This window comes from Muscardinus avellanarius (genome assembly GCF_963383645.1).
Source record: "Muscardinus avellanarius genome assembly, chromosome: 11".
Classification (NCBI taxonomy): Eukaryota; Metazoa; Chordata; class Mammalia; order Rodentia; family Gliridae; genus Muscardinus; species Muscardinus avellanarius.
Window position 1 is genome coordinate 105,691,528 of NC_137797.1, and position 25,065 is coordinate 105,716,592.

General features: G+C 39.4%; 1 protein-coding gene across 2 annotated transcripts in view; it reads right to left on the minus strand.

Moving 5' to 3' along the window:
• RERG (RAS like estrogen regulated growth inhibitor) overlaps positions 1–25,065 on the minus strand; it is a gene marked incomplete at both ends in the record, with an annotated part of 87,985 nt that overhangs the window by 8,048 nt on the left and 54,872 nt on the right. The window contains one exon of one of the 2 annotated variants that reach the window (XM_080706700.1): positions 1,777–1,833. The exons of the other annotated variant lie outside the window; for it this stretch is intronic. Within the exon in view, the coding sequence (XP_080562826.1) occupies positions 1,777–1,833 (57 nt within the window). The remainder of the gene's footprint in view (positions 1–1,776; positions 1,834–25,065) is intronic. 2 annotated transcript variants of the gene reach the window in all.

Here is a 25,065-nt window from a genome sequence, read left to right on the forward strand (position 1 = left end):
AACACGGATTCTAGATAGATTTAAAAGTCAGATATTAAAGAAATAAGCTGCAGACCCAATCTCTATGCTGTTGCCTGCGCAGCTGGCTTGCACAGCCTTCTGACATAAACTAATTTGCTCCCTGCCTCCTTTCTTTACTAGACCTTAAGCTGAACAAAGCAGAGGTTTCCTCTTCCTGCAACCAATTTACCCTCAGCACCTGAACAATACTCCCCACACGCAGGAGGCAGTTCACAAACACTTGTCAAATGGATGAGCAGAAAAACTAAGAAAGGCACATGGAAGAAAGAAATGTCTTTTTAAAATCGAACATACGTAACCTTGAATTGGTAACAACAACAATAAAAAAAAGCCAACGAAAGTGCCCAGGGAGAGTCCGCCCCCACATTATGCATAAATATTATGCATAACGCATACTGTCGTCAAGAGCCACAGACAGTACATCCTGCTGGTGTGTGTGTATTTGAACCCGGAGGCATTCTACCTCTGAGATACAGCCCACGCCTTATTTTATTTTGAAAGAGGGCCTTGCTAAGTTGCTGAGGCTGGCCCCAAGCTGTGGTCCTCCTGTCTCAGCTTCCCAAGTACTGGGATTACAGTACTTGAGTGCTCCACTGAACCCAACTTCTCCTCCTCCTCTCCTCCTCCTCCTCTTCCTCTCCTTCTCCTTCCCTTCCTTCTCCTCCTCCTCTCCTCCTCCTCCTCTTCCTCTCCTTCTCCTTCCCTTCCTTCTCCTCCTTCTCTTCTCCTCCTCCTCCTCTTCCTCTTCCTTCTCCTTCTCCTTCCCTTCTCTTCTCCTCCTCTGCCTCCTCCTCTTCCTCCTCCTCCTCCTCCTCTACTACTAGGACAACAAGGACGAGGACGAGGCCAACGACAACTAGGGATGGAACCCAGGGGCATTCTGTCTCTGAGCTATACCCCCAGCCCTGTTTATTTATTTATTTTTATTTTGAAACAGAATCTCACTAAGTTACGGAGGACCTCAGTTGTGGAGGCTGGCTGTAAACCTGTGGTCTTCCTGTCTCAGCCTCCCAAGTACTGGGATTACAATCATTCACCACCACTCCAGGCCCCAGCTCTTGTTTTTAAAAAACAATCTTTAGTCCGATTCATAGGAGACAAGAGCAAGAGGAGAGATCGACATAGTTTGTTCTTAAACTTTCTCCAGATCAGGTTCTGTTTTACCTGACTGTTAAATTCCCTTCAGCGTACCACTGGACCTCAGGCCAAATGTGCCTTGTGCATTTTGTCCTTGTTTCTATCAGAGTAACGCTGCAGGTTCTGACTGGAGGACATCATATTGTACCTGCTTCCTTTCTCTCTCAGCTTTGACTTAATTTCCTCATTTCTACTTTAAAATCCTGCCGGAGCCAGGTGTGGTAGCACACCCTTGTAATCCCAGTACTTGGGAGGCTGGGACAGAAGGATCACACAGGTTCGAAACCAGCCTCAGCTACTTAGGCTCTCAGTAATGCAGTGAGACTCTGTTTCCAAATAAAATATAAAATAGGTCTGGGAGTGTAGCCCAGAGGTAGAAGGCCCCTGGGTTCTATCCCCAGTACCACACACACACACAAAAAAATCCTGCGGGATCCCTAAGACGGAGCACACAGCTAGCCTCTTGGAGGGCTTTCTTGACCGATGGGTAACTATTTGCACTTTCAAAACAGCTGAAGGTGCTTAAAAATGTTGCATCAAAGATTTTATCCTTTTTTTTTTTTTTGAGGAAGTCATAAACATTGATTGGAGAGTTGGAAGAAAGAAAATGTGACCTACCGAGGGTGGGGTCGTATTCCCAGATGAATCGTTTGGTCAAAAATCTCACCACAAGAGCTGAAGGGAAAAGAGCAACAGTGTCAGACTTGGTAAGGAGCCAGGGTTCTTATCTGTCTAAAAACAGAGAAAAGGCCCGCACAATTTGACTTGCATCTCTTGTTTCTTGGTCTGTAATTCCAGTCCATTTTTTTTAATGTTTACTCAAATGCCTTTCCAATATCATACTGCAGCCCCAGAACTGGCATAATGTTCAAATGGGTTTATTATGCATCGATCAACAGCTTAAATATATTCTCTCCCTTCCGGGGTTAAAAACAAACCCATAAGCAACAACAGCGAAAACACCACAATGTGAAATGCTCACCGATAAAATTCTCAACAAAAGAATCAATTTGAATTTAGATATAAAGTGTCATAAGGTTTTGCATGTTGATAAAAATGAATAAAATTACCATTATTTGCAGGAGAATGCATAAAATTGGAGCGTATCGTGTTAAGTGAAATAAGCCAGACATATGTAGAAGCTAGAGAGAAAAATAGAAAGAGAGAGGGGGGGAGAGAGAGAGAGAGAGAAGAGAGAGAGAGAGAGAGAGAGAGAGAGAGAGAGAGAGAGAGAGAATAATAAAAGTAGAAGGGAGACCACTGAGACAGAGAAAGGTTTGGTAGGGGGAGGAAGAGGAGAAAGAATTGTTGGGAAATGAAATTTAATCAAATTACATTATTATGCCGGGCGTGGTGGTGCACGCTTGTAATCCCCGCACTTGGGAGGTGGAGACAGGAGAATCTCGCTGGCTTAAGAGACCCTGTTTCTACATAAAAAGGTAAAAAAAAAATAGGTCTGGGAGTGTAGCCCGTGGGAGTGTAGCCCGGAGGTAGAAGGGCTTCCAGGAACCCCAGTACCACCAAAAAAAAAATTACATTATTATGTATATATGAATAGATAGCAATGAAACTCATTATGATGTATAATTAATATACACCAATAAAAAGCATTTGAGAATGTTGAGTTAATAACATGATCATTTTTACTGTAATGAAAAAATTGTTAGCTGGTGCTTTATATTATAAAAAATAGATATTGAAAATTCAGAGTTTCATTAGAGATTTATTCAAGCTTGTCAAAGGTAACACTGATATAACACAGTTCAAACCGGGCTATAGAAATGTTAAACTCTTTACATGAACAATTTTCTCAATCATTATTCCACCCCTAGGAGGCAGGCACTACATTCACACTAAATATTGATAAAGATTGAACAAAATGGTAATATTTGCAGGAGCATGTGCGGAACTGGAGAGCCAGCTAAGTGAAATCAGCTAGACTCAGAAAGACAAGCACGGTGCGTTTTCTCTTTTATGTAGAAGCCACATTTCATAAGTTCGTCTATTTAGTGGCTGAGTCAGGATCTGAATCCAGCAAGTCTGTTAACAATGCCTGTATTTATCGATTGTACCAAACTGATGTTGAATTCTGAGCCATCGGGGTAATCTTTCACTGGAATAGGGGTTGCAGAGAGATGTGCAGAAATTTGTGAACTCTACTGTCCTGCAAATGCATGGGATGCTTGATGAATGCTTTCTTATACTTGTATTAGAATTGACAATAGTGTTTTATGTTTTAATCTTAAGAAAAGTTTTGAAAGGGGGTGTCGCAGACATTTTTTGTGTGTGTGGTACTGGGGATGGAACCTTCTACCTCTGGACTACACTCTCAGACATATTTTATATTTTTTTATTTGGAAACAGGGTCTCTTAAGCCAGCAGAGGATCTTCCTGTCTCAGCCTCCCAAGCGCGGGGATTATGTGCGCCACCACGCCCGGCTGCAGACATTTTAAAAATAGAATGGATGCACTGGATTTTTTTCTGGGAAGACACACACACACACACACACACACACACACACACACACACACACACACACTTTGTTATTTAACAGCAGTAGGCTCAAGAGCCGGCTGAAAACTCTTGCCAGTCTCCCTGGGATCCCGTCAACCTTAACTAAGAAATCATTATCTATCATTTCCTAGTTAAAAAAAAAATCCATTATTAGTATGTTTTTATTTTTTACTGAAATGTCTTGGAGTGGCCGAAAGATATTCCTTGAAGAAATGACAGTAGTTGATGGAAGACAGTCATTCTTTTGTTAGTTTTAAGATGAACAGAGGGTGATGTCTCCGGTCCTATGAAGGGATCACAGCGCAACTGGAAAGAGGACTTTGCCAGACAGATCACGGCCACTGGAGACCAAAAGTAGAAGTGTTCGTTCTAATGACAGAGTGTGAAGCTGGAGTGCAGCCGAGGCTCGGCAGAGCCTAACGTAGCGAGGCCGCCGACCCCGTAGTCTTTCCCACAGCCCGCATTCCTGTGGTTTCATCTGCAGTCTCCACGGTCTATCACGCTCCATTCTCTTGGGACTGATACTTTTATTTCTTTTTATTATTATTCTTTGCGTGTAAGAAGTAATAAGAACAGACAGATTTTTTTTTCTTTTTTAAATGAGCAGTCGAAGAGTTTCATCTTTTGTTAGGATATGCATTTTTAACTCTGAAGTCCCCAACCTAAAAAAATGAATTAGGTGGCATCTTTAAGGAATAGCATCCTTTTTTTTTTTTAATCGAATCAAAGTTTAAAGCCCTCCCCCAGTTACAAAATCATTTAAACCTGAATCATTTCTTAAAATCTTTCTGGAATGTACTAGACACTCCAATGCCTTTCAAAATCAGTTAAACTGGGCACAATCACATCATTTTTAAAGCTGGATTCACATCTTGACGCAGCAATAGTTTTTGACATCCCAAAGATGAGGGAAAAGAAAGTTGGAGGCCGGGCGTGGTGGTGCACACTTGTAATCCCAGCATTTGGGAGGCTGAGACAGGAGGACACCCGCTCAGCTACTTAGTGAGGCCCTTTGCAACTCAGTGAGACCCTGTTTCAAAATAAGTAGTAAAACATAGGGCTGGGAGTGTAGCTTAGAGGTAGAATGCCTGTGAGTTCCATCCCTAGTACCACACACACACACACACACACACACACACACACACACACACACAAGTTAGGGTGCTAGAACTTCTGAGTTTATAAAGTTTTACCTACACATATAAAAGTCAATTTCAATAACTTTTAAGTTTATAAAGTTTTACATATGTGTATATAAAAATTAATTTCCCCTTCACCCACCATACCTGTCTTCTTTTGCTATTGTCACCAAAACTACCTGTAATAACCCATCCTATACCTCTACTTTGTTACTTCATGTCAAAGCTTGACATCAACAACCTTTTTACAGTATTTTTTTGTAATATAGGAGGAAATTAGCTCCGGGGTTAGGCCCTAAGGAATCTCTTCTATTAATTTAAAAATGATTCTGGTGCACCTTTGCGTTATCGTCTGTTGCTGACAAGCTATTCCTGAAGATTTGCAGGTAACTGGTGCAATTTCTGATGGCCAGATACATAGAATACCTCCTCCAGAGAGCCAGGGACACTGGGCTTAATCCATGTCATCAGCCTAAACACTTTCGATGTTCTTTAAAAGAGACACACATAAATGGTTATTTTAACAATAGAATTCATGCACTGAAAAATGAATTTCATGTGCACTTAAAAAACACCGAAAATTAACATACTAGCCATGCATTCTTTGAAGATATATTTTCAAGTCTCTCTCTCTATTATTTGTAGAAAAGACAAAGGTACACATTTTTAAGTTTTTTAATATTTTAACTTAAAATTATTAATCTACAGTATGAAATAATTCTCTATCTGTGGACACGATATCTGTGAAATACTATTATTATTATTATTATTATTATTATTATTATTATTATTATTTAAAGTTGTGCCCATGGTACCCATGTGCTAGTAACCTCTCACTGGTAGAATGGTCAAATGCCACTTGTATTCTGTAGCTTCTCGCTTCATTATAATCTTATTACAAAATTTAAATTTTTTGGCAGTCCTGTCCTGGGGATGGAACCCAGGGGCATTCTGCCTCTGAGTCCTATTTTTTATTCTTTATTTTGAATCAGGTCTCACTAAGTTATAGAGGGCCTCACTAAGCAGCTAAGGGTGGCCTCAAATCTGCATTCCTCCTGTCTCTGCCTCCCAGTACTGGGATTACAAGCATTTGCCACGACACCCAGCTCAAAATACGCATTTTATTTATGACATATTCCTCGCTGTCTCCCCTCCCTTCCTTTGTGACTCTCATTCCCTGGTTTCACCCATTACCTCTCTAATTTCTTCCTCACGGCTAGGTTAGCTTCTACTGCACCTGCCACACCCTGGAATGATGCCCCACAAAGCAGTGATTCTGTTGAGACATAAGCCATCTCACATCTTGTCTTTACCTCTAATTCTCTTTGACCTCCTGTTTTTGACCAATACTTACTGTGTGCCTCTTCTGTGTTGGGGTCTGCTCTAAATGTTTGTGACATTTGGCCTAACAATTCAGACCAAGATCAGAGATCCCTGGCCTTATGGGCTTCGTCTTCTATTAGAGCATCAACAGAGACGAGGCCACTTTTGACCACTCTCCCATCACACTGTCCTAAAATACATTGCGTGTGCTACATTGGGATGGCTGGAAATACTACTACTATCACCATATCTAAAAATAATAATAAACCAACTGAGATGCTGATTCTTCTTCTTCTTCTTCTTCTTCTTCTTCTTCTTCTTCTTCTTCTTCTTCTTCTTCTTCTTCTTCTTCTTCTTCTTCTCTTCCTCCTCCTCCTCCTCCTCCTCCTCTTCCTCCTCCTCCTTCTTCTTCTCCTCCTCCTTCTCCTCCTCCTCCTCTTCCCCTTCTCCTCCTTCTCCTCCTTCTCCTTCTCCTTCTTCTTCTTCTTCTCCTTCTTCTTCTTTTCTTCTTCTATTATTTTGCTTGACCTCTTTAGAATGCACAAGCCATGAAAAGCACAGAATTTATTTTATTCATCAGCTTTCTAGAGTTCAGAACAATGCCTGGCACGTGGTACTATTCTACTTATTGAGTAGATGAAAAACATGTTCCAGTCTATGCCACAGATTACTCAGCTTTACTAGTTAAATAATAACCAGACATTGAGGGCAGCAGCAGGATAATTAATGCAAGAGAGCTCATACTAGAATTGTGCCATCTTGCCTTAACTTTTCTTAAAAGTGATATCAGTATATAATCTAAAAGGCTTTATAATGGTGATTCCACGATCCTTATGCAAATTATACCTCAGTATTTTATTAAAATGGTTACTATAAAATTGATCTACAGCTGGGCGTGGTGGCACACTCTTGTAATCCCAGCATTTGGGAGGCTGAGACCAGAGGGTGGACAGCCTCAGCTACTTAGTGAGGCCCTGTACAACTCAGTGAGACCTGGTTTCAAAATAAAGAATAAAAAATAGGGCAGGGGCTGTAGCTCGGAGGTCAAATGCTCCTGGGTTTCATCCCCAGACCCGCAATGAATGAATGAATGAATAAATAAATAAATAAATAAAATTGATCTAATTTTCTTTTAAATTCATGCTTTCTCTCCATTTCAACCATCCTGTGCCAAATTTTTCTTTTGAAGGAAATGGTGACATCAACAACTTTTACTTCTACCAGGAGTCTGGTATGAGGTCTTGCTGAAATTTACTAGGTTTGACTTATCTGATTAGTTACAATTATTTCCCTATATTATAATGCAACTTATTTTCTCCTCCATGCCTTGAAAACCCATACTTTCCTACTAAGTAAGTCAAATATGTCTAATGTTAAATTTAGTGAAGAATATCTCCTTCTTTTTGCCTAATTTATGACCTACCTGGATCCTTTTCCAGCTAGTTATCCATTTTGAGTATGCCTGCCACTATAAATTTCATGATTATTCATGGAAACTGGTTGCCAACAGAATGGACCATTCAGGATGCAGGAGTTAATCCAAGAATGTACTTTTTAAAGGTCAATGTAATAATTGGGCGGGATGACACTCCATTGACAAGAGGGCACTGAGAGGCCACGATCTCTAAAGTGGTCAAAGGTGTGCTGCTTGCTCAGAATAACCCCTGACGTCATTGTTGGGAGGAGGGAGGCGTCAAAAGCTCCAGCTTCAAGGATCAAAATAATACATTCAAATGAAAATTGATGTGATTTATGCACTAACTATTTTAGAGTAGAAGGAAGTGAACTTTGCAAGGTAAATGAAAACTGACTTTGGTAGTCTTCTCTCCTAAAATAATTTAAGAGACATGCTCCAGAGAAATACAGATGGAACTTTCAAATGCTAACGTTTAGGCTTACTTTAAAAATATTAAAAAAAAAACCCCAAATTCTGTTTATTAGTTTTTACTTATATAGTTCATGAAATAACCCGATTAACAAAGTCTAAGCTGCATTTTTTTGGTAATATACTTAAGCATATATGGCCTTCCAGGCATCTGCGATTGTTTTTTTTTTCTATAGGTATACAGTTATTTCCATAAAACAAATCTATCCCAAAACTCAATGTCACACAACAATTAAGTATTTAGTATAGGGTAGCAGAAAAATGCAATTTTTCTGTGGTCAGTTGGTGGTATTGGAAAAATGCACCTGAGAATGTTTAAATTGTCCAGGTCAGATTACTCACAGCCTGCTTAGTATTTGAATTTTTCCCATAATCCTGGTAATATATCCATTTAAAATTCTTGATTTAATTTAAGCTCTAGGAGACTTTATAATTTCCTAATTCATATAATAATAACAACAAATTATTAGTATAAGTGATTTATATTGCTTGCTTCTATAACCTCCAAGACCTCCTTAAAAAAAAAAAACATATAATTTTAAGTTGTAAGACCAGGTAACTTTAAAATACTTTTTAAAAATATTTCCAGCTGGGCATGGTGGCGCTGGCAATCCCAGCATTTGGGAGGCTGAGACCTGAGGATCGCGGACAGCCTCAGCTACTTAGTGAGGCCTTCTGTAACTTAGTGAGAACCTGTTTCAAAATAAAGAATAAAAAATTGTCAGAGGGTGTAGCTTGAAGGTCGAATGCCCCTGGGTTGCATCCCCAGACCTGCAAAAATACCCACAAAATTTCTAAGTTTGAAATAATTATGCCAAAGAGTATTGAGGATGGCACCACCCAGGGACATTCTACTCTAAGCTAAACCCCTTCCCTATTTTTTATTCTTTATTTTTGAAACAGGGACTCACTGAGTTGCAAAGCGCCTCGGTAAGTAGTAGCTGATGCTGTCCTCAAACTGCGGTCCTCCTGTCTCGGCCTCCTTTTCTTGAAAATTTATCTACCAGTTCTCCGGTTCAGTGTCTGCTTCAGATGCCCATTCCTTCCCCCTCTTTGCACCCTGAATAAAGGAGCTCAGAACCTCTGTGCCTTCTCCTGGGCCAGAGGGGATCATTATCCCTCCCCTTAGACCTAAATTTAATCCAAGCCCTAAGTGTTTGAAAGGTTTCAGAAAAGTTAAAATGAACATTACTCATAAAAAAAGACTATGCCCTAGATTGTGGAGAGAGTTTATTATGAAATGAATTAATTTTGTGAAGCTAAGTATCCATTTACTAACCACATTAGCTATTAGTAAATTGGATGCACTCTTAGAAAACTCCATTAAGTAGGTTTTAGTTGTTTTAAGTAAAAAACGCTGATGGGACTTCTGGAATGCTAAGTATCTGAAGGGGAATTAAATATATGTTGGATACGGACCACATGCTTACTTATTTATTATACAAACTATTAAAAGTAGGAATTAATGTTCCTACTCTGCACCTAAGCAAAATGAGCACAAAACTGGATACCCACTGTCTGTGTGTACGCACCAGTTAAATAACAGGACTGAAACTTGATGCAGCTTCGTTGACTTTAAATCACATACTCTTCCCAATATACAATACTTCCCATTCCATGTTTACATTTCTACGGGTAGGGTTTAATTCTCCATGGCTGAACTTGTTTTTCCCTGTTTGCATCCCAGGGAGAAGCACGCTTTGAGCAGTAAATTTCTGGCTCACGACTAGAGCACTTAACTTCTTTAGTAGGGAAAATATCCATGACCAGAAACCATGGCGACACAGAAAGTGAACAGGAATTTTGAGAAGCAAATAGGAAACTCTAAGATATATAAGTTTTATTTTTTCTCTCTTTAGAAGGTCTTTAGAGATGCAGGAAAAGAGAAAGACAAGAAGTGGGTAATGATGTAGGCGTCAAGCAGCATGTGATAAGCGCCCACCTACTTTTTCTCAGCCATTAAGAAGTCTATTCCAGCCGGGCGTGGTGGCGCATGCTTGTCATCCCCGCGCTTGGGAGGCGGAGACAGGAGGATCGCACAGGTTTGAAGCCAGCCGCGCGCGCGCTGGCTTAGGAGACCCTGTTTACAAATAAAAATGTAAAAATAGGTCTGGGAGTGTAGCCCCGAGGTAGAAGGGCTTCCAGGAACCCCAGGACCACCAAACAAAACAAAAAAAAAAAGAAGTCTATTCCTTTAACAAAAATGATTTAAAAAAAATTAGAAATTTGGAACCATTTTAGGCAACGAGGAAGATAGCAAAGAAAATAAGATACGATTTTCATTCTTGAGGAGAACTTGCTCCTTTGTACTTCGGAGGAGGGCAGATTTAGAATATTCGGTGTATCTTTCGAGTATAATCTAAGCCTGCCGTAATGCCTACCATTCTTTTTGCAAGAATTGTGCAAAAGAAGGAAGGTCAGATGAGGGTAAGCCCAGTTTACTTTAGTGCCTCAGAGGGAGTAACATTTGTGTTTTCCAGAGAAGAAAATAAACAGATAAAACTGGAGTAACACTTTATGAAGTGTCAACTCTATGCTCCAGCTTAGAGACAGTAAAGCAGGGGGCCTACCTACAATGTAAGAGCAGGTCAGCTTCACCTGCTGGTCAACCCGGACCTTCAAATGAAGTCTCTTCTTCCCCTATGCGCCGCCTCCAATGCTTCTGTTCATATTTTTTTTTTCTGGGTTTTTCCTCCACAACCAACCTCTAAATACACATTCCTTCCATTGGTCCTTCCTCTCTTTTCTGTGACTGTTCTGGAAGCTCCAAGAAACTTGGACCATTGTGCCTCCGAAAAAGGAGCCGTGGAATTCCCATGACACTTGAGCTCGGAGCCCTCATCTAGTCAGCCCCCTGAGGACCGGTAGCCCTTTGCAGCTGTGGCGTATCAGTTGTTGGGGATGACTGAGGGCAAGAAGATGCTTCCTTGAAATCTCAGAACCCCTAATCAAAGGGTCCTAAGAGCCATTCCTGAACTGAGCATCTGTGCTGGAAGGAGATGCAGGTTCACTAGGCCGGAAACGGGATGTAAAACAGAACAAACAAAAATTATATGATTTGAAATGTCATGTCTTAACGGGATCAGAGCAGAGATGTGTGCACAGAAATCTAGTTTCAGACATATTTACGGATAATTAAATTTAATCTTTTAGCTAGGCATGATGGTGTATGCTTGTAATCCCAGCATTCTGGAGGCTGAGACAGGAGGATCGCAGTTGGTGGACAGTCTCAGCTACTTAGTGAGGCCCTTTGCAAATCAGTGAGACGTTGTTTCAAAATAAAGAATAATAAAAAGAATTAGGAATGGCAGTGTAGCTCTGAGGTAGAATGCCCCCTGGATTCCATCCCCAGTACTAATATATATATATATATATATATATATATATATATATATATATATATATATATGTATAATATTCTTTTCAAAATGCTCTTTTATTTGGCTCTCCTATCCAATCTTTCCCTCTTCTCTACATATGTGAATTTTACATACATAATAAATATTTATTGAGTGCTGCCAAATACCAAAGAAAGTAAGACAGGAAAGATTCTTCAGGTGAGGTATTAGAAATGGCTTCCTCTTAGAGCTGAGTTGTGAGCTATGCTTTGGATGAGTTGAAGCTTGGTGATTTAGGAAGTGCAGTTCAGCCACAGACAACGATGTTCAAAGTTCTAGTTCCAGCCTGGCATGGTGGCACATACCAGTAATCCCAGTACTTGCGAGGCTAAGACAGAAGGATCATAGGTGGAGACCAGCCACAGCAACTTAGTGAGATTTTTTACAACCTAGCAAGACCCTGTTTTAAGATAAAATTTAAGTAGCATGTTAGGTAGCCAGGCGTGATGGCACAGGCGTGTAATCCCAGCATTTGTGAGGCTGAGACAGGAGGATTGGGGTTCACAGACAGCCTCAGCTACTTAGTGAGACCCTCTGCAACTTAGTGAGACCATGTTTCAAGATAAAAAGAATAAAAAATAGGGTGGGGGATGTATCTCAGAGGTCGAATGTCCCTGGGTTCCATCCCCAGACCTGCAAAAATAAATAAATAAATAAATAAATAAATAAATAAATAAATAACATGCTGGGGGTGTAGCTCAGAGGTAGAATGTCCCTGGGTTCAATTTCCGGTACCATAAGAAAAAGCAACAACAAAAACACAATCTTACTTCAGCTGGAAATCACATGTGGTGTTGGCTGGGTAGTGTGTGTATAGAGCTACGTTGGGCATAGATTGTGAGGTTGTTTGAGCCCAGAATATGGAGACACTTGCATGCCACACTGATGAGTTTGAATTTGACTCTGAAGTCCATGGGGATGTTGGGGTTCTGAGTAGAAGGGACGTAGGATTTGATCTGGTCCAGAAATTTTCAATGACTTGATGTGGAGAATGAGGGAAAGGGACTTATGCAAGGTCTCCATAGGAAGTAAATCTGGAGGTAGTATTAGTATTTGAGGAAGAATATTATGGGGAGATGAGTTAAAAAGTAAGAGATGTTGAACTTAAACATGTTGAACATGAGATATCAATGAAAATTTAGGTAGAAAATTGCCATCCATCTACCCATCCACACATCAACCCATCATCCATCCATCCATCCATCCATCCATCATACATTCAACATGTTTTTATTGAATGTCTCTCAAATCCTAGCACTTGCTAGGTACTGTTTTACAGGCATCTGACATCATGCCCTGAAGCTAAAGAACATGATCCCAGCCAAAGCAACACCTCTAGCGGGCTGTCGGTGTCATGGGTACGGTCATGATGTCCCAGGGAGATGGTTTAAACTAAGAGAAAAGCCCAGAGCTCAGATGTTTTCAGTTGCACGTCATGGTGGCCTCTCTCTTGTTTTCTATATTCTCCTCCACCTAAACTCTTCAACATTTCTAGCTGAACTCAAAAAGTAAACAGATCAAGTCAGGGCCCCAAAATCTGTTTATATAGATATCTTTTCTGAGCATCCTGGTCCATCCTCCTGCCCCTATCACACCTGCTCCTTTGTTTTGTTTCCTGCCAAGGTCAAAATAAATTGACATTAGAAGCCCTTAAGCCCCATAAAAATAGAAATTGAGCGATTTAATGGAAATGTAAAATGAATGCAATATAAAAATGCATGCTTTCTAATGCCAGAAGTTAAAATGAGAAGTAAATTGTTTCCAGATGGGGTCTAGGGATTGCTTTTAAATTGCTGTGTTTGTTTAAGCATGAAAATTTTGACTTGTCTTGCATTTTGACAAAAATATCACTGTAAGACAGAGTTATAAAATACATTTAAATATTCTATGTAGGAATTTCTTAGAAATAAGTGGCATAATCTCAAAAAATTACCAGGGAACACTTTGGCTTCTGAAAATTGAGGGACAGTGTCTAGCTACAGTTCACCCCAAGTCTTGAATATTGAGTTATTTTGCTATGGAAGTGGTAAGGTAAGCATTAACTTGATTTTGGCCACTGAGTCTTAGGATGACAAGTTAGAAACAGGAAAAATAGCAAAACCATATTTAAAAACTCCTAACATGATTGATAAAGAGTAGATATTTGGGAATGCTTATAAAAATATAAAATAAAAAAAATTAATATTTAAATAGAAGATTCAACTTGTAAGTTTGAATGGTAATAGAATAATGAAGAATTTAAATTAAAAAAGGAAATTAACTTTGAATATGGTAATCAGCTGCTTTGGTTTGTATCTTCAAAGATAACAAAATCTATGGCTGGGCATAGAAGGCTGAGACAGAAGGATCACAGGTTTGAGGCCAGCCTTAGGGACTTAATGAGACCCTTCATGATTTCTGATTTTCAATTTCATTGGTTTATGCCCTAGATTTTGTTATGTCTTTTCTTTTGCTTGTTTTAAGTTTAATTTTTCTCTTTTCTCTGGTTTTTAAACTGGAAGCTTAGTTACTGATTTTAGATAGTTATTTTCTAACATTTACATCCAATACTATTAAACATTTATGTAAACACTGCTCTTACTCCATAGCATACATTTTGAGAAGGTGTATTTTTATTTTCACTTGCCTCAAAATTCTTTTTTTTTAATTTCTTTTCAGACTTCTTTTCCCTGTATTCTACTTAGAAGTACTTTATATTTGTTTACTATCCAAGTGTTTGAGGGATTTTCCTAGCTATATTTCCGTTATTAAATTCTAGTTTAATTTCATCACGGTCTGAGAAAAAGCCTTGCATTCTTTGAAATCTGTTGAGGTGTGTTTTGTGGCCTACCATGTGTTCTCTCTTGATGAATATTTTATGTCAACTTGAAAAGAATGTGTGTTTGGCTGTTGTTGGATGAAGTGTTCTATAAATGTCAATTGGCGTAAGTTGATTGATAGTACTGGTCAGCTTAACTATATCCTTACTGATATTCTTCTACCTCCTTGGTCTATCAATTGCTGAAGACGGGATGATGTGTTCTATGATTACACTGCGCATTTTTCTATTCCTCCTGGAAGCTTGCCTTATATACTTGGGCACTCAGCTGTTAGATTCATGTTGAGCATATTATGTATTCTCAGCCATAAAGAAGAACAAAATCATGTCATTTGCAGGAAAATGAATGGTGCTACAGTCTATCATGCTAAATGGCCCAGCCAGTCTCAGAAAGTCAAGGGCTGTAAGTTTTTTCTCATCTGTGGAAGCTAGAGAGAAAATTTAAAAAAACACACAAGGGGCTTTGAATAATGCAGAGAGAGACCTATAGAGTAGCAAAAGGGAGTTGAGGAGGGAGTTAAAAGAGGGGAAATAGGAGGAATGAAAAAGAAAAGAGTTCAAATAATACTATGGCAACATGTGAAAGTATCGCTAGCAATCTCACTACAAATATAGAAAGTGAGGAGGAAGGACCAGGTGGGTATGGTGGGAAATAGCACCAAGCACCGTGAGCAGGTACATTGTTTTTTTTTTTTTTATCACATTAAACCTTACTAAGATGTATAATTGCAATGCATTAAATGACAACAACAACAAAACAGAAATAATAATGAAAGAATATTATATCTTCTTGAAGAATTAACTCTCTGGGAAAGAACAATGAGTGTAAAATAGATCTGATTTTGGACTGGCCATGGTGTCTGAAAGGAAGGAAGAGTGAAGGATGATTGATTCCAAGGTTGATGGCCTAAGAAACTGGAAGGATGGAGCATCATTTCCTGAAGGGAGGGAAATTTGTGGTTAGATTAGAGTTTAGAGGAAAGATCACAAGCCCAGATTTCTTTTTTCTTTTTGGTACAAGAAGATTAAATACAGGGGCATTCTACTTCTAAACTACACCCTCCCAGTTCTTTTTTATTTTTTTCTTTTAAAATAGGCTCTCACGAGATTGTTGAGAGCCCTGTAAGTTGATAAGGCTGGTCTCAAATCTGTTATCCTCCTGTCTCAGCCTCCCAAGTATTGGGATTACAGGTGCGTGCCACCGTGCCCAGCTACAAGTTAGTTTTGATTGAGATAAGCTAATGATATATTTTAGACATGAAAAAAGATGGGAACTCTGGAGTTGAGAGTGGAGATCTAAGCTAGAGAAACAAATTTGCAGATTTGACGGTATAAAGATGGTACTTTACACATGTTTCTATCACACTAAACTGCAATAGGATATATGGTTATAATGCACCAGCAGAAGTATATTTTATAAGAAAAAGAGATGGTATTTAAAGCTAAAAGTGTGGATGAGGTCTCTTGGGAACATTTGGCTCTAGAAGCACCTGGTCTCTGAGTCATTTCTAAGTCCTTACGTTGAGTTGACGAGGTACATACCAGTGGCGGTAACTGTGAAGGTGATGTAGAAGGAAGCCTTGGAGGCTGTGCAGAGGATGCAGGGAAAGTTTTCGATGGAGAAAGGATGGATCAACTCTTTCAAATGTTGCAAATAAGGTGAGGACTGAGAATTGAATTAGCGTGTGAAATCATCGGTGATGGATTGGTATGGATGACAGCTTCAACGGAGTGGGCTTAAGGAAGTATGAAGGAGAGGAAATGGTGAGCAAAAATCTAGGCTTTCAAGCTATTATCAAATGGTTCTGAATTACAGCCAATTCACAGCAACGTATCCATTTAAAACATTTATCAGTCATCATTCCGCTCGAAGATAAAATTGTGAATCATACAGATCAAACGCTACTTCCGGCTGTTATTCAGTAGTGTACCAAATATAGTTTATATATGCAATGCCATGGGAACAGGACTGGGGAAAAATGACCAAAAGTTGTAAAATGCGAGTGAGAGATAATATGGTGAAATGTTTTCTGAAATGTCTTTTACTTGAACATCCTTTTTTTTCCCCTCCAATTTTTCTTTCCTCTTTACATCAGACCTTGACCTCCATGTCACTCGGGGAAGATATGCCAGGGTGAGAATGTGAATAAAAACCAAAAATATTGTCTCCTGAATCTCAGCATATCAGAAGATCTTGGCATTAACAATCAGATTCGTGCCAGAGCCTTCGGATTCCTCTATCTTCAAATAATCTGCTATGATGCTGGAAACAAAACTCTGGACTAGGAAGAGAGGACAGTGAGAAAAGAAAACGAGAGAAATTCCCATGTGGACCTACATGGTCTTCTTCTTAGGTTGAGCCTCAATGTGGAATTGGAGGAGATACCCCTCCACAGCCTTACCGGGTCCTGAGTTCTCACCAGGGCCCTTTGATTTAGCAGGAACAGGGAGAGCAGCCATGAAAGGGCTGGGCGGATGGATTTCAAACAGAGTCACAGAGCGACCATCTATGTGTGGTCAACAAGCATCTAACACTGGCTCCCTGGTGCTGGGAGTGCCACAGTTGTGCCAATAAGAACCAGCCTTGTGTACCAAGGCCTGGAAGGAGGATTCCAACAGCAGATGTGCTCAGAGTCTTCAGTGGAGGACAGCGCAGAAGGGTGGCTGTGTCCGTGCCCAACCAAACGATGAAGATCCGATGATGAAGGGCCTGATGTATGCCTGTCCACCTTAGACTTCACACTCAGAGTAAAGGGGCAGTGACGGAACCCTACAGTCACCTGACTGACCACAAGTCCAGCCAGAGAGATCTGAAGTTCATGGAAAATTGACTATTTGGAGTTTTGTCAGAAAATAAAATAAAAGGAGATTGAGACTAGGATGATTAAGAGTAAAAAAAAGCCACAGTCCTTTCCAAACAAACCCATAGATGCATAGAGAATGTGTTTATATGCTCTTTGGGAAGGATTTGTGGAAGGGGATAGAAAGACACACTAAAGTAGGAATGATAAGAACTGGATTTGAATTCTATCTCTGTTACTCTCTCTAGAATCCCAAGCAATGACTCACTGAGTCTTGGTGCCTTTTCTTTGCAAAATGAGGACAAGTACCCCTTATAAGAATGTTATGATTATATCAACTGCACATATAAACTTGATATAATCATACGTGTGTGTGTATATATAATCAGATATATGTACTTGAAATAATTATATACGTGTATATATGTATATATGTGTATATACATATATTTGTATATTTTGTATATATACTTATATTTTAAACATATTCAGAATGTTTCAAAATAAAGGATGATGTAATCAACACCAGATGTTGCAACATGCCAGGCCAGGTTCCTTGTCTTTTGATAACTATGTATTTTATACTATATTTTTATGTTGCATATATAAAAAATACATAGCTATTATGTTATTATACCATATAATTATATTCCTGGCTTGCTTGGGATAGTCTTATTTTACTGCAATTTTCTTGGCATTATTTTAATAATACCCATTTTTTTTTCAAATCTTTTGACTAGGAGAATAAATGGCATGGTCATCCTACATGTTCTTTGCACACACTATCTTTGCAAGATTAAGCAAGCGCTGCTATTTCCTTCTCACAGGTAAAGCTATTAGCATTCACGCGGTTCTTGTCGTTAACCTATGCTCTTGCGGCTGATTGTACTGCTTTACTAGAAATCAAACCTTTTCTCCAAACTTGGAAGGTCTGTCTACAAAGCCATCGTGCAAGGTACACTATTACTCTGTCCATCGTGTTAGTACCATGTCTGAAAAGTGAACCGCTCCTTCTTAGGCACAGAGCGCGGGATCCATCTACCCTGCCAGCTAGCTAAGAGCAAAGTGAAGGCTGGTTCTTGGGTTCCCAAGCTGGACACCTTCCAGCCTGTTTACCTTAAGCTATTTGGCCTTTGCGTTTGGATTGGCAGGCAGTACAAACATGCAGATTAGCCTTAAGCGAATTAACTTAGAAATATTACACTAACAACCCCTCTCCTGCAGTTTTATTTTTTCGGGGGGGGGGGGCTTTATTCAAACAATCTTCAATAAAAAGCCTACATCTCTCTTAAATCTGACCTTTTCCTGGCATTCTAGAGCTTTTAATTGTGTTCAGCTTTTAAAGCTAATTTAATGAAACTTTAAAAAAAAAAAAACTGTATATTTTAAAAAGGCCATCCTTGTTCCAGTTAAACCTAGAGTTTCATGCCAGGTCTCAGTTGAAAAAAAAAAAAAAAGAATTCACTATCCCCTACTAAACATTGTATGAAACTCGTAATTATACTGGTGACCAGAAAAACTCCTTGGCCTTGGTTTACAGCATTAGTGACCTTTAGCTGGCACTATAAACCAATGTGCTTAAGCTCTAGGTCTATTAGTGAGTGTGATTTCTAGTGTAAAATTTTCTTTCAGCAAAAAATCATTTTATACCATTCTTTTACTGAAACTGTGTCTTTACAAGCCCAGTGGGGATGAGTAATGGAGGGGGCAGTGTTCAGTTAATGCAGGCTGAAACAGTCTAAATGAGAGTGGATGAAGGGTGGGACCATGTCGAAACTAATTCTGCAGGCTTCTTTATTTTTCAATTTAGTGAGGGCATACATTAACATAGTTTTATACCAATAAAAAATGGAGAAAACTGAAACGTTGCTTTTAAAATTCACATATACCCACAACCTGTATCTGAACTCATACCAGCTGGCCCAGAACCCTTCTATTAAAATATGATAAATTGTTTAGAAACGTCCAACATCACACAAAACATCACTCCAGAACCAGCAACTCGGGGCAAGATCTGAAATGCCTTAGAAGGTAGACTGTGAGATAGCTATGTGTTAATATGTTGTTGTGTTCTACTTGGGAAAATACGTTTACTTAACAAGGGGGCTGGTCCTTAATTCTTTTATGATTCCTGTTATATCAACAGGGAGTCTCAGGAGTTGGACAGCACATCTTTGAAGCATAGTGGGATATGATAAACAGTTCACATAAAACATATAGAACACCTAGGGGAAGTGTATCTGGTTCCTTCAGAACAACAAGGAAAAGTGTCTGGAGTCTAAGAATGGTTAGATCCAAAGCACAGAAACACTCCAGAAGTCTAGAGCAGACCTGCAGCCCAGAGACTGAGTGGGTCACATGCTGAGCTCATGTAATTTGTGACAACAAAAAAGTCAGGGGGAGAATTTTCTAGAAGGCAGAGTGATTGGTGGATTCAAAAGAAAACCAATTGGAGTTGAATTACAGGCGACAAGGTCAAAATACACACAGAAGGCTGGATAGACCGGCCACTCTGGAGACTTCGGGGATTTCAAATGGACCCTTGGAGAAGATTGTTGGGATATTAATAAAAAAGGGGTGAACAGAGAATATAAAAATGAAAAAGATATTTGACCTGGCAACCAGGCAGCAAATGAAGGGGGAGAAGGCCAACCTGGCCTGCCATAGGGAGACTTTTCTTTTGAAGAAACATGGAACTCAGTGCAGCAAGAATCAAACTCAAAGACACCAGGGGAATTTAAAAACAGAACTCGATTCATGTAGACACGGGAAACTCGGTAGAAGATTGTCCAAGTGTATTTGTTACTAAGAAATAAACACGATGTACCCTGACTTGTTAAATCAGCCCCTGGTGCCACCCATGGGCAGAGGCACGAGGTGGTACCCGGGGAGCTAAGAGAAGGCCTCCTTTGCTAAAACGGCCTCTTTCATTAACATTGGTAGGTTTTCCAGGTAGTCATCTATTCTAGCTCCAGTATTAATGTTTGTCTATTTGGCACTAAAATGTTGACGTCTCCACGTGGACATGAACATCCGTGCTCTGGACGGCGATTCCATCCGATCCATCAGCGGTCCATCTGTCATTAATGTTTAGTCTGTAATAGTAACTGAGAAAGACAAGCCTCTGTTTATTTGCTTATTTGGTCTTTCTTAAAAATCAAGACATTTTTGCCTCTTTGATTTTTCTCTTGTTGTTTCATCACAGGCACCAACTATGTAAGTTGAAGACTGATACCTAATTCCATACATTTTAAAAATAGCAAAACTGTATTATTGAATTTCAAGTAAAAAAATTATTTCTATTTTACTGTACACAGAGGAAACATTGAACAAGGCTGTCCTGGGAAGGAGGGAGAAGATTTTCAGAAGCACAAGGCAGAATTTATTTGGGTTTGCATTTCTTCTGGGGAGATCGATGTTCATTAATAACAATAGCTCATTGCTGGGCGTGGTGGCGCACGCTTGTAATCCCCGCACTTGGGAGGTGGAGACAGGAGGATCGCACAGGTTCGAAACCAGCCACATTGGCTTAAGAGCCCCCTGTTTACAAATAAAAATATAAAAAATAGGTCTGGGAGTGTAGCCCGGAGGTAGAACAGCTTCCAGGAACCCCAGTACCACACACACACACAAATAGCTCATGGCAAAAGGTTTCCCATCTTAGATATTGGAGAGGCAGAATGCTACTCCATTAAAAAGGATGAGAGAGTGAATCCTCACAGAAGGAATCCTAATTCTAGTAAATTTAGCCCAAAAGCTCTATAGGAAAAAATGCATACAGATATTATATATACCTAGATGAGCCCCTGTGTCTGTATTTAGCACATCTATACTGAGCAAATAGCCAACTACTTGATTATGCCAATATGCCAGTCACTCTGATACTGTATTTGGAAACTAAACTACTTAAAAGAACTTGTATTTGTAAGTGTATAAATGATATTTAGGAGCAGCCTGTAGAACTCTGCCATTCCCGTGCTGTGCCTGATACAGACATTACTAATGGATCGTGGCCTACTTTTCTCTGTGCTCTTTCTCTGGCCTTAGAGTATCTCTCTGTCTCTCTCCTCTCTCCTCTCTCCTCTCTCCTCTCTCCTCTCTCCTCTCTCCTCTCTCTCTCTCTCCCCCCCCCCCTCTCTCTGTACTGGAGATGGAACCCAGGGGCATTACTCCCAAGAATCTCTTCTTTTTGATATAGTATTCTGGAGAGCTGCTGATACCTGTTAAGTTACAGAGAGATGAGTGCATTTTATCATGCAGAACACAGACAATGGTGTTCCTTCCAGGTACCTGTGATCTGAGAACCTCCTTAAAGGTCACAAAGAACAATGAGGGGGAGGGTACATTAGGCCTCTGTCCAACCTGATGTTTCTTCCTCAGGTGCAGTGTTAGGAGTCTGCTTAGAGGTATCCCTGGATACAGGCACAAGGGGATATCGGGGGCCTAGGAAAGTGATATTGCAGATGTTTTGTTTTCATTTATAAAAATTGAGAAACCTTTGAACACACGACTTGTATACTTTTACACGTGCCTTATACTTGAATACAAATTAAACACTACATAAGCTAACCTATCACATCCAAAAGAAGCAAGCTCAGATTTTATGGAACGTCAGATCTGAGCTTGTATTTAGCTGTCCTTGTGTGGGACTTGTGTAAGGTTTTGGGTTTCTTCTTTTGTTGTCTTTATCTGAAGTAGGGATAAAGAATATCTAATTCATAGAATTGTTAGGAGGGGAAAAGTCATCGTGAAAATGAGTACTTTTTAATGTAGTGTCTAAAACATCCCCAAAACATTGATAGTGATAGCTAACACTTAAAACGTTTTTTTAGGAGAAACTTAAGTCCTTAGAATAAAAATCTTTCGCGGCGGGGCTTTTATTTTACAAAAAGGAGGAACCTTACTGAAGCAGACTTTAAATCACGACAACTACGTGGAAAAGCTAGAACTGAAATTCAATCAAGCAACGTAGTTAACCACTTCTCTTATGTAATAAGGGCCTAATAAACTGCAGTTATCACTATTAAAAGAACACATCCTGGCAGGATCGTGGGAGATTATAGGGCTAATTGAGCATAGACCGAATTACTCTTCTCCAGGAGGTAAATGGCAAGTCTAGGGTTAGGCTTTGAAATTTTGTAGGAAATTAATGGCTGCTATTATTCTTATGCAATTACCACAGCCAATTTGAGGCAGAAAATGAAAGTGTATAATGCGGCATTATCACTGCAATTTATAAATAGAGAAAACAGCTGGGTGGAAAGGTTAATGACACACTCACCCTTCATGCATTAGAGCCTGGATCCCTCAGGACCCGCTCTGGGGAAGCGACTGCTGCTTTGGTAAGGCTACGTCCAAAACCAGTCTCCTCCTTGGAGTGACTGCGGGTGTTCTTTAAGCTTCTATAACAAGCCTACTTTATTTCACAGTGGAAAACTCACTTTAAAAATAAAACGAAGCAAAAACAAAAACCAATCGCAGTCAGGCAATAGGAACCACATGTCTTTTATATGGAAAACATGCTTATTTCCTCCTTTGTCTCTTGGAAGCCACATGCAGGATGCACAATCCGCAACTCTGAACCGTTTACATAAACACACCCAAGCCAAGTGCTTGCATGCAGCAGCAGAACCGCACCCACACTGGCAATATACTGACTCTGAAGGCAACTTAAGAATGGAGAATGACTTGGTAGTTGAATTTGCCTCCAGTATTTCCTACAAACTACAAGCTGGGGACACCTGCTGTAGGTAGCACCTCAAGACATTTTGAAAGAAACTCTTACTCATCCTCAGATGGAGAACAAATCCTTCAGTTAAGACAGAAGGCCCAGGAATTGGGAGGCACCAGATAGTTGTTACCTTCCACCAGAGGGCACTACCAGTATACACAAAGCTTTCTAAAGAAAAGTTTAAAACTGCCCCCTTCCTCCATTATAAGAAAAGAAAGACAATGCCATCAGAATTACACTTTTCTTGTGAATGATTTTTTTGTACAAATATTTTTCCACCTTATGAAAGGATTGATGACTTTGTGTGCTGCCCTTATTATTATGACTTTCTTAAATTGCTGGAACCATCTGACTGTTAAAATATACATATATATATTTATATATATATACACAAATATATACTAATATATATTATATTATTATAATATGTTAATATATAAGTATATCATGTATTGTAAATAAATATATAAAATATTATATATTACTATAATGTTACCATATATTACCACATAATATATTATTATATAAAATAATAAATATATAAGTAATAAACATAATATATTATTATATGTATAATAAAATACACATAATATAATAATATATTATTATATAAAGTATATATCTATGTATCTATTACGTATAATATATATTCTTTTACAAGAAATGTAGCGTGTATCCTATGTGCATGGTTCTGTCTGAGCTTGTCACCTTGATGGCATAAATTAACTATGAGGCCATCTTCTTGCCTGCAGGTTGGAGCTTGGTTAAAAACAAAGGCTTCTGAGATAATTACAAAGCACATGAAATAATGTAGAAATTATACAACACAGAAGGTAGACGCTGTTATGTTTTACGCCGTTAAATACCATTGCCGATGGGTAGATGGACCACAGTCGCTGTGGAAAGGCATCTGAGGAAGGGGCAGAGGGCTGTGTGACCATGACAGGAAGAAGGAAAAGGAGGACACGGTACTAGTAAAGTAGAAGTAGAAATTCTATCGCTAAGAAAAACCAGTGTCTTTATTATTTCTGTCTGTCCCCCGCTGATCTGGGATGCTTCTAAATACCTCCGTTCACTGGCACCAGTTTGCCACAGGGATATTTCTGCCCCTTCTACTCTAATAGGTGGGCTTTTCATATGTTTTTAAGCTCTTATCCTTCCAATTTGAAAAGCAAAAAGAAAATATAAGGCAAAAAAATAAAATTCCTGTTTTGGACGGCATTGGCTCTGAAGCCACCACTTGAGGACAAATTCTCATGTTGCCCCCCACACCCCCTGAAGCCAGGGGATCAGAAGCAGCTGTTGTAACAACAATGTGCATGGCAGCACCCTGTTCATGCTAGTGAAAATTCAAGCTTTTGTGTAGCAGAGCCCAGGGAACAAAGTTTAACATTGATATGTTGAATTGAGGAAACCAGCCCAGTTGGAATACTTCCTCGTGGTTTCCCATGTATTAGGAACAGAAATTGGCTATGGACATATTTATTTTGAAAAATCAATTTTTACCCAGTACGTAAGAGTTTATGTGCCGATATTGGAAAATGTCTACGATACTAATTTCAAAATGTATTGACTTCAAATGCTTTGGCATTAATTTTAAAATAGTCAGAGCTTGGGTGCGGACAGGCACGCAGACAGGGAAGGAACCCTGTAGAGTTCCTGGCACCAAGGGTGATTAGCAAGAAAATACAGGTATCCCAGGGCCTTTGCATTTTAAAGGTAAGCAACTTCTAGCAGACAGGCTAGGGTATGGGAGGATGGCACAAGCCTTCAAGAGATACCTGACTTCGATAATCAGGGATTATGGAAGTAACACATTTTGGGGTCTTAAAGATTTGAGCTTACACCTATAGGAAGAAGACTTTTGTTCAGACAGGATGTAAGACAGTGAATCCCTGCATCAAAAGGCCTGGCTGGAGAAGAGGTGGATCTAGTTAGGTCAGAAAGACGATTGGTTAGGCAAAGATATGGGATAAAATTCTTTATAAAAACTATTCTGTATCCAATACTCTAGTAACTTATTTTCAAGTTACTCCACTATACCACCCCTTTGGGTACAGTGCTTCCTGTCCTATGTTTCTGCCTTGTAATAATAAAATTGCTTAAGCTTACAGAAAAAAAAAAAAAAGATTTCTGGCTATTATTTTCCAAAATAGCTAAGAATAAGAACTCGCGGCTACATCTCACACCAGTATAGTTTTGCTGTCCCAACGTAACAGTTTAGTAGAACGCTTTGGAACCAGATCTAGCATACATTCACTTAGTTATTAAAGCCCAATGGAACTGCATTGTTTTGG